General features: G+C 32.0%; 1 protein-coding gene across 1 annotated transcript; it reads left to right on the top strand.

Moving 5' to 3' along the window:
- Window positions 1-14,994: 14,994 nt before the first annotated feature.
- On the top strand, window positions 14,995-15,954 carry LOC114759700 (thaumatin-like protein 1). The gene has a single exon (XM_028948922.1). It carries the CDS (start codon window positions 15,011-15,013, stop codon window positions 15,740-15,742), a length of 732 nt encoding a protein of 243 aa, XP_028804755.1. The 5' UTR covers window positions 14,995-15,010; the 3' UTR covers window positions 15,743-15,954.
- Window positions 15,955-16,663: the final 709 nt, after the last annotated feature.

Below are 16,663 nucleotides of genomic sequence, written 5' to 3'. Positions count from 1 at the left end.
TTTAAGTTACTGATGGCAAGTACATCTGAAAAACATCTATTTTGCTTTGTTCACATAAGGGGAAGGTTTATAAATGATGGAGAAGATAATATGAGATATGTGGGAGGTAGTGTAAGACAACCAATGTAAAGGAGGGCACAAGTTATGAAGAATTGAAGGAAATTATATCATCAATTGCTGAAAAAGAAAGCAACTCATTTCTTCTGAAATTCTCAGTTGTGTTTGATAAAAAAACTTTTGTGGAGTTGGTAGATGATGATGGGGTGGAACATTTGATAAAGTTCAATGAAGAAAGTGGTCATGTGTATGTCGAAGAAAATGAAAATGATGACCACATAGAAGCAACAAGGGATAATACAATGGAGGAGCAAGATGTGTAAGTATAGTTGAACAAAACTGTAAATGGGTGTGAAGGGAATTTTTTGTAAATGGATACACACCAATAGTTAGTTTATCGTAATTACATGCAACCCTGTGTTTTTTTGGGATGGGTTGTGAAATAGGTGTAGTTTCATGTATATGAAGGTGTAAATGAAAGTTGACTATGAATTGGCATGTTAGATTCTGCTGTCATTTAAGTTGTCATACCTGCACCTTGTATTGTCATTAGACCTGTTATGACTTATCAATAAAGCACTGTCACTTGTCAATTAATTTGCTGATGTAAGTTGTCAACAATATGAATTCAAGTTACATAACTTGTTTTAGTAACATATGATATTTTCAATCACTCTGTCATATTATATTTTTAGTTATTTGTCATATATAATCATTATTAATGAAGTGTCAATGGTGGCACTGTGACTTGTCAATGGTGGCATAGTGACTTGTCAATCATGTCCTTAAGACTTGTTAATGGTGGCGCTGTGACTTGTCAATGGTGGCGCTGTGACTTGTCGTTGGTGGCGCTGTGACTTGCCAATGGTGGCACACTGACTTGTCATTGGTGGCACACGGACTTGTCATTGGTAGCAAGATGACTTGTCAATCGTCGCACCGTGACTTATCAATGGTGGCACTGTGACTTGCCAATTGAGCACTGTGACTTGTCACTGGTAGCACTGTGACTTGCCAATAGAGCAGAGTGACTTGTTAATTGAACATAACTCTGAGTAACACCTTCTGATTAATTATATTTTAATATAAATATTACTTAACATTACAAATAAATAACACCTTCAGTTGTAAAAAATTTGAATATCAATTGTTAATATCCACATATTCATTTGTTATATCACTTGTCATTAACTCATGTTATATTACTTATTAATATTACATAAATTTGTCGATATCAATAAAGATATAAAACAACAAAAATAAAAATGTGAGTTGTCCCCAAGAAATTGGTATCATAACATCTGATAACAAAGATAATAATATTATAAACATAATTTGATCAGTTTGTTACAAAAGGACCTATTGACCATTAAGCTATTGTCACTCATGGCTCACACCCTTAGGTGCCAATCATCTCATAACACATCCTGGCATAACAGAACAAAAAATTAATGGACTCCTCTGTCTCCTCCTCTTGCTCTTGTTGAAGTCCGATAGCATTGACATCACTTCATCCCTATGTTCATTTTGTGGATGGGTAACCAACCACCACAAACAGCCAACCTTCAACTCTTGCAATTCATCATTGGAGTATCGTGGCATAGTATATCCTGCAGCATCACGAACAGTGCCATCCCACTCTTGTAGCCAAGAGAGGACATGAACTCCACATGAATCACTGCCAAGCAAATTCAATATGTAAGCAGCATGCAATTTTTATTGTGAACAAACACAACATAACACAATCAAACAGAACAACTACACTCACGTATCATTCTGCACATAAACTTTAGCCCATTTCACTTCGTTGCCAATTTTGTCCTCATTGGCAAACAACTCTGGCTTAACAGCACGCAACATCGTATGGAAACAGTTCATCTGCAAAAAAAAAAACACATAATCAAAAGGTTTTACTAACAACACAGCATCCAGTGACAAGGGACAGAGCATATTGTGACAAGTAACATAGCATCCAGTGACAAAGGACAGAGCATCCAGTAACAAAAAACAGCATCCACTAACAACTAACAAGCATCCACTGAGAAATGACAGAGCATCCAGTGAGAAATAACAGAGCATCCAGTGTGAAGTAACAGCATCCAGTGACAACTAACAGAGCATGCAGTGACAACTAACAGAGCATGCAGTGACAACTAACATAGCATGTAGTGACAACTAACACAGCATCTAGTCAACTAAGCATCCACTGACAACTAACAGAGCATGTGATGACAACTAACACAGCATCCAGTGACAACTAACAGGGCACGTGATAACAACTAACACAGCATCCAGTGACAACTAACAGAGCATGCAGTGACAACTACGCAGGCTGCTAGTGACAACTATAAGAGTAGTCATTGACAAGTATAACAGCAGCAAATAAATACACACAGTCTGTGTTGCCATAAAGTGTTTGGGATTGAAGTGCCCTTTATTCGTCCTCTTTTTTAGACGCAATCATCAATATGGAAATAGAAATCCCCACAAAGGAATATAGTAACCACTACAGAGCATACAATCTTCACAAATACTTTGAACTCCAAGCAAGGCATATCAACTATTCAGCCTCATTTTTGTAACTTTAACAATCCACCGTGGTGCTCAAAATCCACTCAGTGTGCCACCATTGGCAAGTCACAGTGCCACCATTGACAAGTCACATTGCCACCAATGACAAGTCAGTGTGCCACCATTGACAAGTCATAGTGCCACCAATGACAAGTCACAGTGCCACCATTGACAAGTCACAGCGCCACTATTAACAAGTCTTAAAGACACCATTGACAAGTCACTATGCCACCATTGACATTTCATTAATAATGATTATATATGACAAATAACTAAAAATATAATATGACAGAGTGATTGAAAATATCATATGTTACTAAGACAAGTTATGTAACTTGAATTCATATTGTTGACAACTTACATCAGCAAATTAATTGACAAGTGACAGTGCTCTATTGATAAGTCATAACAGGTCTAATGACAATACAAGGTGCAGGTATGACAACTTAAATGACAGCAGAATCTAACATGCAAATTCATAGTTAACTTTCATTTACACCTTCATATACATGAAACTACACCTATTTCACAACCCATCCCAAAAAAACACAAGGGTTGCATGTAATTACGATAAACTAACTATTGGTGTGTATCCATTTACAAAAAATTCCCTTCACACCCATTTACAGTTTTGTTCAACTATACTTACACATCTTGCTCCTCCATTGTATTATCCCTTGCTGCTTCTATGTGGTCATCATTTTCATTTTCTTCGACATACACATGACTACTTTCTTCATTGAACTTTATCAAATGTTCCACCCCATCATCATCTACCAACTCCACAAAAGTTTTTGTATCAAACACAACTGAGAATTTCAGAAGAAATGAGTTGCTTTCTTTTTCAGCAATTGATGATATAATTTCCTTCAATTCTTCATAACTTGTGCCCTCCTTTACATTGGTTGTTCTTACACTACCTCCCACATATCTCATATTATCTTCTCCATCATTTATAAACTTTCCCCTTATGTGAACAAAGCAAAATAGATGTTTTCAGATGTACTTGCCATCAGTAACTTAAACCTGCATCAAGAAGCACGCAACTGTCATTGACAACTTAAGGAGCTACATTGACAAGTGTAGCGGCACACATTGACAACAATCACGGCCTGATTGACAACACAATCCCATTTCGTGCTAAGGGTTTCTATCCTCACTAACCTTCATCTTTTTCTTCCTTTGCCACTAAACTAACGTCAGAACAGAGGAAAACTACCCAAAAACAACCCAAAAATAGAGCACCCATTATCATTCTACACACCCAACTTAAATCACAACACACACCAACCAAAAACACAGCTTTTCCATTCATTAACTTCTGAATCCTAAACCAAAAACAAAAGCTTTGATATGCCAAAGGCAAAAACGATTTTTTCATTTTCCATTCCCAAATAAATGCACAATCTGTCAAGAAAGGTAGGAGAGGAGAGAAAAGAAAGTTCCACACCTGAAGATTTGTCAAGCTTCAACATCTTCTTCACCCATGGAAATCCTCGCATTTACAGAAGCTTCACCATGATAATTTTGCGTGGGAAATCCTCACCAAATGAACTTCTCCCGTCTCTTTTTCTGATAACAGGTCCAGGGCAAGAGGGTAATTTCCAGATTCTGAAAATTGCATCTAAGTCCCTTTGGGACTTCAGAAAAATTATGGGATTTCAGGGGACCTTTTTACTGTATTTTTGGTTCTGTGGGACCTCAATGTCATTTTCCCATATTTTAATTACATATTTTTCGTATTATGTGATATTATTTTGTTTTAATTAAAATATCCTAAATATGGCTCATTAGTCAGTTAGGTCCAATCCATGTAAGATTTTAAATTTAGTCCCTTTTAGTCATTTCATAATCTTGATAGTGGTTAGGTTTTGACGGCAGCAGACTGAGTGAGTGAATAGAAAGAAAATCTACTTCAAGGTCTCTGACTGGTGGCAGCTCTTGTCAGTTTTATCACTGTACCCACATTCTAATTAAAAGAATCCTAACATTCTCTCCACTAACTTGTTTTTATGATTTTAGTTGTTCTAATTCAGATTTAGATTGTGAGTAATGTAGATTGCCCCTTTGAATTATTTAGCATGGCAAAAGGAATTTATAAATCTTCCAATACTACTCTAATGATTATAAAATTCTATGTGACTATTTAAATAAATGTGTTCGGATTGTTTGGCGTCTGAGCTAGGTTTCTAAATCCCCCTTTGCCTGCTATTTTTCCTCTATCGATTAATTTTATTTTTCCACCTAGATTATTGTGAATATTTTCCTTGTGAAATTTTTTTTTCCGATCCGTCAACTCATGATATTGGGTCGGGTTTCAGTCATTAATTTGGGGGAAAAAAGGTCAAAAACCACGTTCATCTCGTCTCAAATATTGAAGTTGCTTACAGGAAGTAGGTTTCAATATGTGATTAATATATCATTTGTTTAAAGTGTATTCTGGATTTGAGTTTTATGAGCAAGCTTCCCTTTCATTGTCAATCTATTTTTCAGATCATACATGGAAATCTTCGGGCTATAAGTGGTCTAGAATAGTCCGCGTCATCCTCACCAACATTATTGATGTCGGAAACCATAGCCCAAAAAAAAACTTGAAAGTCCGATTACTTTCGCTTAATGCAATTAAAGTTTGATTTTTGTATAGTTTAATATGAATCTGTGATTTTGGTGTTAATGGGACGCGAGAAGGGTGAAAACTTGCCCCTCTGATGATCGCCATTACCAACTCCGTCGACGATGAGGGCCCGAAATCGCTGTCTCATTTCCCTCGTCAAAGTCCAAAGCTTTTGATTTGTTTTGGGTCAAAATACTTGCTGTTGGTTTCTCGGCATCAGGCTGTTAAAATCGCCATCGGAAATGTTGCAAAACGGCGTCAATATTGCTAGATTTTGATCGCTGGTTCTCGAAACTGCAGCGACGGTGATTGTGAGATGCTTTCAAGAGTTGAACTAACCTGAGTCCATGAAGAAGACTCCATCACAGGCTAAAACGACGTCGTCCAAGGGCCCAATAAAATGCGTAGTTTCACTTATTTTGGAAAATGGGCCGACTCATTTTGGGCCCAATTTTTGTATTGGGCCTCTGTCATTCAATTTATTTTCTGTCTTCTATTTTCATTTCAGTCATTTTGTTTTCTGTTCTGGGCCGAGATTTGGAATTTCTTTCGGGACTTTTGTTCCATTTGTTGGGCTTTCGGTCTGGACATTCAAAAATCAAATTAATTTATTAATTTATCATTTATATGGGCTATGCAAACTGTTCTGGTTTTTATTTCATTTTTTTAGAATGGCCCTTGCCCGTTTTTGGTCTACTTGGGTTTAAGAAACAAATCCAGCAGAGTTGCAACTTATGTTTTAAGGCCTAGGAGTTTGTTTTGTCCAAAACTACTGTTTGGTCATTGTTTTGGCTATAACCAAACCATGGTTTGGAGAATAGCTTCTGAAGAACAGATTTTGGGAAGAATAGATTTTTTGAAGAATAGATTTTGTGAAAAAGTGATTCTGAGAAATGAGAGTGTTTGGATAGTTGTTATCAAAAGTACTTTTTACATGTACAAATTAATAAAAAAGGCATAAGTTAATATGATAATTACAGAAAATATATATTTTATGATATATTTTAATTTGAAGGAATAAAATTGTTAATAATATATTTTTTATTAACATAATTAATAATACATAAGATAATATAATTAATAATTAATTAATATGTATATATATTTATAAGATATAAGATTAAATATATTTATAAAAAAATATGTTTATAAAAAAAATAACAAAATACATATCTTACAGGCTCTCACACTCTCCCTTTTTTTTCCAAAAGCAAAAAATTTTTGCTTTTCCCAAAACCATGGTTTTGGTTTTTTTAAAGGTGTTTGGGTGATTTTTTCCCAAACCATGGTTTGGGTTGGAACCCAAACACCCCCCTAATGTTTCTGAAAAACTATTGTCAGGCTTCGTTTTAGGCTATTTTCTCTTGGGCTACTTTGATTTAGAGTGTGTTTGGATGAAACCAAACCGTGGTTTGGAAAAGTGTTTCTAGAGAATAGATTCTGGGAAGAATAGATTCTGGAAAGAATAGATTTTATGAAAAAGTGATTTTGAGAAGTGAGAGTGTTTGGATAGTTGTTATTAGAAGCACTTTTTATATATACAAATTACTAAAAAAAGAAATAAGTTAATATGATAATTACAGAAAAAATAGATTTTATGATATATTTTAATTTAGAGGAATAAAATTGTTAATAATATATTTTTTATTAACATAATTAATAATACATAAGATAATATAATTAATAAATAATTAATATGTATATATATTTATAAAATATAAGATTAAATATGTTTATAAAAAAATATATTTATAAAAAAAAAACAAGATACATATCCTATAGGCTCTCACACTCTCTCTTTTTTCTCCAAAAGCAAAAAATTTTTGCTTTTTCCAAAACCATGGTTTTGGAGCCAAAACCATGGTCTGGCCCAAAACCATGATTTTGGTTTTTGAGGGGGGTGTTTGGATAGCATTTTGTGCAAACCATGATTTGGGCTGGTTTGCAAGTGCATCCAAACGGTGCCTTAATTTAAGAAACCAATTTGAACCATGAAAATTATTTTCAATTTCTGGAAAAATTTAGAACTACTGCTGCAAGCCAATTTGGTAAAACTCTTGAGAAATTATTTTGGTTAAATAAACACTGTTTGAGTTCTCTGATTTTTTATTTAGGACTTCTTTTGGGCCTAGACTTTTTTGCTTGTTTCTGGAACTTTGGTTTTTGGACTCTGTTTTGTGTTTTGTTATATGGGCCAATTTTGTTTTATTTCCAGAAACAGTTTTGGGCTAATATATTTTATGTGCCATTTAAATTGTTTAAATATAAGAGAAATCAATTTGGCTATTTTAACATATTCTAAAATTTTGTAAAATTCTTTTCGTTGCCTGTTATTTTGTTTTTTGTAATATATTTTTTGTGCCATTATTTTGTTTTCAGCAATTATGTATTTTTTTTTAATTTTGCAAAGTGATATCTGAGTTAAAATATGTTGAATTTGATTTATTAAACAACTTTTGGGGTGCATAAAATAGTGAAAGAACTTAATTTTAGTTATTTAGTCATTTAGGTTGATTAAATTAATTAGTTAAGTTCTTCATTATGTTGTGCATATATGATATTTCAATGTACATAGTTGATAATAGTGATTAGTGTACAAAGTTGATGAGCAGTAGCCAAAGCATCCTCTTCTATAGTGCATGCGAGGCTTATTCATTCTGATTTAGCAGTAACTCTGATTGTGAATAACTCATCTTTTAGAAGTGTTTCAACTAGGATTAAGGTGTGCAAAATTCTTGAAGGTAATACTCTTAAATTAAACTAACTCTGCTTGTGCTTTTAACCCTAATTGTGGTAAGGTAGCAGTAGTCTACACTGTTAGAGACTCCATGGTTGAATAATTGATGGAAATGCAAGACTTATTCATTCTGATTTAGCACTAAGGGTTGAAGGAATTGCCCTTGCTAATGCTCTTAATTACTATTGAAAATGAGCTGGAGAATATTCAATTTGAATCTGTTAATGAAATACTAATTGGAGGTGTGAAACTCTCTCTGAGAACCTTCACTTCTCAAGAGAATTAAGTACAAATCATTCTTGTCTTTGGATTCCCAAAGAAACTGTTAGAATCTAGCGTCATTTATTTGTCTATTCAAGGAAGAAGGAATTGGATAAGTTTGATGTAAGGGTAGTTTATGCAAACTTATGTTTGTTTAAGTTCAGTTATTGTTTGTTTCCTGTCTTAGTTTAACTGTTATGTTGTTAGGAGGTAGTTATTTTCAGTTATTTCTCTGTTAGGCTATCCTACCTTCAGTCCAAATTTTAAGATCTCATTTGTAGTCTACAAACAATGTCTTATAATGAGAACGAGAGGTAGTATAAGTTGTTTTTGTATGCAGCATTATAAGTGAAATGAAGTATTATTCAATATAATTTCTCTTGTTTTTCATCTAGAATTTCAGATCCTGATTCTAGATATTCTTTTCTTCGTCTCTATTTTCTCTCTCTCCCTCTCTAAACTTCCCAAATTCCCTCTATTTCTACCTTGTAATTTCCTGAACACTATTAGAAGCAGATTTGGCGTTGACTGGGTTACTAAAACTTCATTGAGAGGGTCATCCTTAGGTGATCGGGTGTGAAGGCCACCAGCACTGCTTAGAAGAATTTTGGAGAGGGATGCTGCTCAAGCTACTTAGGATGCTAGTTGAAGTTTGTTGTCTTTTTTTTGCCCCCTGTTATTGCTTATTTAGAGTAGTAGTTATTTTGGATTTGCTGTTTTCTTTGGCACTCTGTTTTGACATTTTCTATTAGAATGGAATTTCATTCGTTTGACAGACAAAAAATAAATGTTCTATTTATTTATAGATTAATTTTTTTAATTTAAATCTTACTCTTTTAAGGTTATATATATAATATTTTTAACAAATTATATTATTTTAATAATGACTTTCCCAATCTAACTATAACTAGAGTACTTATTCTTAAGTTAATGGTTGGACCGACTTAATCGCTAGTCCCATTGTCAATACTTTATATATCATCATGGTACTTGTTATGGCCCCATCAAGAAAGTATGTCTCCCAGGATTTCGAATATGCTATTAATCCTGTAAGTTTATTTGTAGCACCTTGAAGACTAAGGTTTTCTCTTTTAAAAATATCTTTATCAATCAAAGTTTTCTTTTTATGTTTTTAGGAAAAAAAATTTCATTGATAAACACAAATCTATAGCATATCTAAATCACAGCCTCATAGGTTAAGTGGATGGGACTCATGGCATCAATAATAACAACTCATTTAATCTTTTATATCATGCACATGGCCTACTTTAATTTATCATTTACAATTATTTATTTATTTTGAGAATTTTCTACTATAGATAAAGAGGGCACCTATTTTTTTTTCATTTTCACTGAAATGTGTTTTTTTAATCTGGATTTTTTATGATGTTTACAGTTAAGCAAGATTTGATATAGGCATGGACTTCAAATTATTTAAAATTATGTATAGAATATGTGTTTTTTTAATCTGATTTTCTTGAAAAGATTTTCCTATAGGCTTTTTGAAGGCTTAAGTATCTATAATTGGAGAGTATCAATATTAAACCAGAACCTTTTTATATAATTAAAATAAAAACAATTTTTGGATTAGATCGAAACTAGATGAGCTGACGCGATCAACTTGTGCGTTGTGGCCCCAATGGACCTTGACTAAGTAGCGTTTTCCAATCAATGCCAAGTGTCCGAGTTAATTCTATCAGGAGAAGTGTTTAAATTATTGAGTGTTTCGAGTATACTCCTCGTATTCTTAATATAAAACCAAATCGTGGAGTTAATTTTTATCCTAAATATAATATTTATTTCTTATATTTATTAATTTTTTTCAAATCACTCTTATTAATACTTCCTCAACTATTATTAAGTATGAGAGGGAAAGAGGATATAATAAAGATAATTAAGATATTTAAAAAAAACATGAAATATGTATTATAGTTAAATAATTTATCTGACTTCTTTAATCTAATCAAATTAGTTAAATAGGTCTTATATTAAGGATCGGAGGAGTAATTATATTGTCTCTAACATAAAAAAAAATGTGCCTAACAAAAAACCAGTGTCCAAATTTTTATTGCCCAACTTGACCTTGACTTATTATTTATATTATACATTTAATATGTTACCTTGATCTTTGATGAAAGAACTATAACGGACTTAACGGCTTAGTTTAGATCAAAAGATTATTTTTATGATTAATTTGGGTTGAACTGAGGTTCAACTGCTATGGAGGTGAAATACAAAATTAGACCGGAATAAGAGTAATTTTTAGAGGTCGGATGGATCTAATGAAAAAAAAAAGTTTAAATAAACTATCAAAAAGTTAAAACATTTTTTCCAGAAAAAATTTAAAATAATTGACCCTATTAAAAAAAAAACCAATATATTTTCAGACCATTTGTAACCATATACTGTTATTTCATTCAAAACTTATTATGTTTTTAATTAAGTTTATCGTGCGCGTGTTTGTGTGTGTATATATTATCTATATACAATTCTTTTCTATTTAATTTTTGTTTAATTATTAAGTCATTAGTTCAAAATTATTAGTTTTTTTCTCACCATCCATTCCTACTTTTAAAACATTGCATTGGATACATATAATAATTATTTTGTTCAGCAGCAAGTATAAAATATGTTTTTCTTAAATGAATTACTTCTATATGTTATTGATATATATATATCTATTTCTTAGATATCATTTTCTGTTAACTTAAGTTTTTAACATCCTAATTGAGTTAAAATATATTTATTAGAGATGAATTATATGAAAAAGTGATTTGCGAATTGTTTTCCTTTGTGAATATTTGGTATTATATTTTTTTTGTTGTCATTTTTTAATTATAGAAGCATAAAACTTTGAAGGGGCGGCACTGTATTATGGGGAACAAAGAGATCAAAGTAGCATAGTAGGCGGCTCTAAGGATTAAAGATAGGCAAAATAGTGGCAATCAGTATTTTTGACTTCTTGTTCATTAAGGACGAGCCTGATCAGATGGATTGCCGCCGCCCTCTTTTATTAGTACTTTCCGAAATTATTTCTTTTTTTTTCTTTTGTCAGTTCGAAACCTTATTACTTACTCAAACTTATCGTCAACTTTGGGTTGCTTGGAAACCTCAAAAACACTTAATAAAAAGTGCCTTCAGAAGAAATTAAATTAGTCTTCAAAAAATAAAGTTTTCATAAAATTTAAATAGATTTTAATGTTAGTTTTATTAACTAAAATAATCAATCTCAATCTGATATTATTTTATGCTACCTTCACTATCCTTGTTGTGTAGTACTACCTCCGGTCCTAATTATAAGACCCAGTTGACTTATTTGAGGAGATTAAGGAAGTAAGTTAAGTTAGTTATTTGTAATAAATAAGTGTTGTCATTCTTAAAATATCCTTGCTAATTAAGTGTATTGGCTAGAACTATCATTATTAGAAGGATTATTTTGGAAAAAAATACATAAATATGAGAGACAAAATGGATTGGGGTCTTATAATTAGGACCAAACAAAAAGTCAAACGGGGTCTTATAATTAGGACCGGAGGTAGTATATGAGAATATAGTGAATATTATTAAAAATATGTAAAATTACTTTTAACTAAAATCAATAACACCTTTTAAAAGAATAACTGAGTAAAATACTCACATTTTTACTCAGATTTATTTGTTCCAGTTACTGAGATTTTTTTTTTTACTCAAGTGTTATTTATCTTTTGATTGATCTTCAATATCTATATTAATTAAAATAACATAAACTTGTAACGTCAAAATAATATTTATAATTCTATTGGATAGCTTGATTATTCTACTTGAATAGTATAACTTTTAAGCCTTGTTTAATATTACTTTTGGTGCTAATTATAAGACCTTGTTTGTAGATTTACAAATGAGATCTTATAATTAGGGTTAAAAGTAGCACATACAATGGAATGGATTTTTTTATTATATAAAAATAAAATATAAAATATATGTATTATATTTCAATTGTTTATTTAATAGTAGCTATTTACATTATTTGTTTTTAAAAGGATAAAAGTATTTTCAGATGAAGAAAACAAAATTTTATTTAAAAAAAATCCATACAGGAGAATTTTCCATCCGTACCAAATAAATATGTAATACTCGTAATTTACAGTACTATCTTGTCCCTATCGCTCCCCCCGTCCAGTTGTACTCAAATAATGCAATAATACCATAGCAGCCGCATCGTTCCCCAATCCCCACAATACCGTTCATCTCATTATTACTTGATTCACATCTCACCCTTCAAAAAGTGGTGCTTTAATTTAAATATAGAACCAAACAACTTTTTCTTAAAAAAAAAAAGTAATCCGATCGATCTGTACGTACATTATTTATGGATAATAATATGCAAGCACGTGGAATACTGTTGACTTGCTCACCAACGATGAGCCCCAAGACAAGGATAGCCGCCTCCTCCTAAGAGTTATACTCCTCCGGTCCTAAATATAAGACCCTTATACACTATAAGGGTCTTACATTTAGGACCGGAGGAGTAACAAATTACTTACAAAAAACAAGGTAAAAATACACCTTCAATTCTATATAGGTTTTTTTTTGGCCAAAAAAAATTCTATATAAGTTTTTAGAATTTTTTTCGTTAAGCATATATGTCTTTTTTTTTTGGGCTAGTCCTATTTGAGAATTTATTATATATTAAATGTGGGTACCTCCCTAATGAAAATTCAAACTTTCATTCGTCACGTTTTGAGGAATTAGTCATTTCCACAAAACCTAACTTCTATCAGTTAATTTGATTTTTTAATCTTATAAAGTATAGTTAGCTTGATTCTATAATCTTATAGTAGCCTTTTAATTTTCTGATTTTGATATTGTTATTATCAAATAATAATTTTTTTTGCCCATCATTATTATTCCAAAACATTAAATTTAATATGTTAGTATTTTAAAAAGTTGTTATGAACGTTCAAAATTTTTATGTGGACATTTTTATTTTGTTAATAAAACTAGCAATGTTAGTGGAGTTTAAGGACGAAAAAGTATTTTACAAAAGTTAAAAACTAAAATAAAACGTCAGGTAAAATTAGAGAACTAATATGCATTGCACCCAAAAATAATTAATGAAATAACTGAAAACCTCAAAAAGATATTTTGTTTATAAAAAGGGACCGGCTCTCCGGTTCAACGGCAGAATGTCCTCAATCTTCATCCCCCATTGTTCAAGATATAAAACTTTTTGGTAGAAAACACCCAAAGAGTGAGCTAAGTGACATGAAAAATTAGATTCAATTCAAATAAACTAAATAAAAAAGAGAGAGTAAGAGGTATCAAAACTTTGCATCACATGGCAGAAGATAAACACAGAATTTTTTCTCCTTTGATCTCTCCAATATTGACCTTTTTCTGATTTATAGGCATTCTTAATATTTTCAATCCATATTATGTCCTTTAAATTTAAATCGAGTAATTGAAAATCACTACAGCTTACAAGTTCATTTCGAGCACTTGTGAAATCACTTTCAATTTCTTTCAAATTTTAGTAGGCATTTAGAACCACTTCTCCAATTTTAGTTGGGAACACGAAAATTTTAAATCTCTTTTACTATTTGTAAGGTAACAATTCCTCATTGTCTTATTACTTTAAGTAACCCTTCAAGTGAATGAAAATTACAAAAATAACTTTTTAATTCTAGATTGAATTTTGTTTATCACTAAATAAAGTACAAATCAGCCTCCATATAAAATTACAATAGAGAAAGGGCAAACGTGAGCTTTGAATAATCATTTTTTTAGAACTTTACCTTTATTGTCTTGGACAGTTGGACGTACTATTATTTATAACTGCTGAGTTTTATTTACTTGTAAAACGCAAAGGTCCAGTCGTTGAACTCATTAATCTTCTCATGACTTCCTTGATCGTTCTGAGTTCATTTCATACCTATGACAGAAAGTGCTTTGGCAGGTGTTTTGTCCGCTTGATCATTTAATGCTTTATACTTAAAAATAAATAAATTTCTTTTCTAGAACTAACAAGTTGATATACATTGAATGATATATTCCAAATATTAGTCTAAATAAATAATAATGTACCACAAATTATTATTATTTTTACATAATAATTTTTACCAAAAAATTTGTTTTAGATTTTTTTTCCTAACACAATTACATCTCAGAGTAAAGATTGATAATTCATCTATTAATTAACTACTTTAATTTTAATCCTTAATATACGTTAGATAACTAATTTAAAAATATTAAAAAAAATTAATTATATTGATTATGCATAATAATTATGTGTTGGTTTTTCTTTAATCATGTATGCATTATGGAAGTACTCCTTAGTAGTAACTCTTTAGTATTTACAAACAATGGAGATGTTAGAAAAAATTATAAATTTAAAAAATAAAGTGAATTGAGTTTTTGTTTTTAGAACAAAATTTAACTTTTTAATTAATTTTTATATTAAAAATAGAGAGTAGTAATAAAGAGAAACAAAATGCCCAGATACCGAAATAAGATGCTCTAAGAAATGGATTAATATTTTTGAATTGAATAACTATTCATAGGAGTGTTTTCCGCGACACGCCAATCAAAAACATGACAACATGTAATAATTTCTAATATCTTATCCTCTCTTATCCTCTTTGTCCTTAAATAGTACTATAGCAGCCCCGGACCTAATAAATTTTATATATATATATATATAACCTATAGCCGCGCCCGTCCCTCTTTCACTGTGCTGTATGTATATATATCCTTCCCACGATGGTATTGATCTCACTAAAATCTCACGAGACATGGCTTCCTCTTCCATCCTCACCTTCTACTCCCTCCTCTTCATCTCTTTCATCTCCACACACGCAGCCAATTTCGAGATCCTCAACAACTGTCCTTACACTGTCTGGGCGGCCGCTAGTCCCGGCGGTGGTCGCCGCCTTGACCATGGCCAGATATGGAACCTCGGGGTGAATCCCGGAACTGCCATGGCTCGCATCTGGGGCCGCACTGGTTGCAACTTTGACTCTAGCGGCCGCGGCCGCTGCCAGACAGGTGATTGCACCGGCGGCCTCCAATGCACCGGCTGGGGCGTCCCTCCGAACACACTGGCCGAATTCGCCTTAAACCAATTCGCCAACCAAGATTTCTACGACATCTCCTTAGTGGATGGCTTCAATATCCCCATGGATTTCTACCCTCTGAACGGAGGTTGCCACAAGATCAGCTGTACGGCAGACATTAATGGACAATGTCCTGGAGAATTAAAGGCACCAGGAGGATGTAACAATCCTTGCACAGTGTTTAAGACAAATGAATATTGCTGTACTAATGGACCAGGTAGCTGTGGACCGACGAGATATTCGAGGTTCTTCAAAGATAGATGTCAGGATGCTTATAGTTATCCTCAGGATGATCCTACAAGCACTTTCACTTGCCCTGCTGGTTCCAATTACAGAGTTGTTTTCTGTCCATTAGGTTCTTCTTCTGATGTTCATCTTGAGATGCTTGGAAGCTCCAACATTGAATATTAACGAACAGCGAGTCAAATATGTGTGAATCCATGTGTGCTTTGAAAATATCAGGGGTTTTCTTTACTGAAAACTTTGCTTTTGAGAAGGATTCATATGTAAGAATAATGAGCTTTGGAGTTTCCAGTTTAGTTTGTGCTGTGTTTTTATGTGGGCCTATGTAATGGAGCGTTGAAGGGTATAAATAAATGAAGGCTATGGTTTTATGGATCAAATTTGTTTTAACAATGTTTTAGAAGCCCGATCAAAACTTCAGATGAAAATATCAACAGATCATGATTTAAATGGTTGGATCAATCTAACCGGTCTAACCAGTGATACAATAATTAATTAAAAATAATATTATATATGTATAATTAATATATATAAATACCAAATTATTAAATAATTTAGAAATACATTGAGGTAATCTAAAATTACGGTGACTTGATAAACTAATATAAGAATATACCTCATAACTCATAAATCATTAAAAATGCACTAAAACCTTATATATTTAAATTTAGGGTTAAAGTGTAATTTTAACAACAAAATTTATCCCAAGAGGCATTGGGCACTATGAAATTTATTTGGGTGCAAAAATATACATGAAGTTGTCAAAATAGGGCATCTGGCACCACATTGTTAATATCCATTAGTTTACTGTTAGAGGGGCCCGCAAAGTGAATTTTAAAGTGCATTTTTAACAACAAAGTTTACATCACGAAGCAATAGGCACCATAAAATTTACTTGGGTATGAAAATATACTCCTTTGGTTCTATTTATAGGGTAGAGAGAGAAATTTTTTTTTAATCCTATTTATAAGTCACTTTATTAAATTTTCACCATGAATATACCATATATTGTCCTTCATTTATTATAGTGTAGATAGTTATTTTTTTGAAAGCTGTATATATTAAATAGGGGTAAAGTTGAAAATTTGC

This window comes from Neltuma alba, unplaced genomic scaffold (assembly GCF_004799145.2).
Source record: "Neltuma alba isolate B1F8T4 unplaced genomic scaffold, ASM479914v2 tig00010885_pilon, whole genome shotgun sequence".
Lineage (NCBI taxonomy): Eukaryota > Viridiplantae > Streptophyta > Magnoliopsida > Fabales > Fabaceae > Neltuma > Neltuma alba.
Note: the sequence above shows the minus strand (reverse complement) of the source record. Positions and strands in the feature narration are given on the sequence as shown.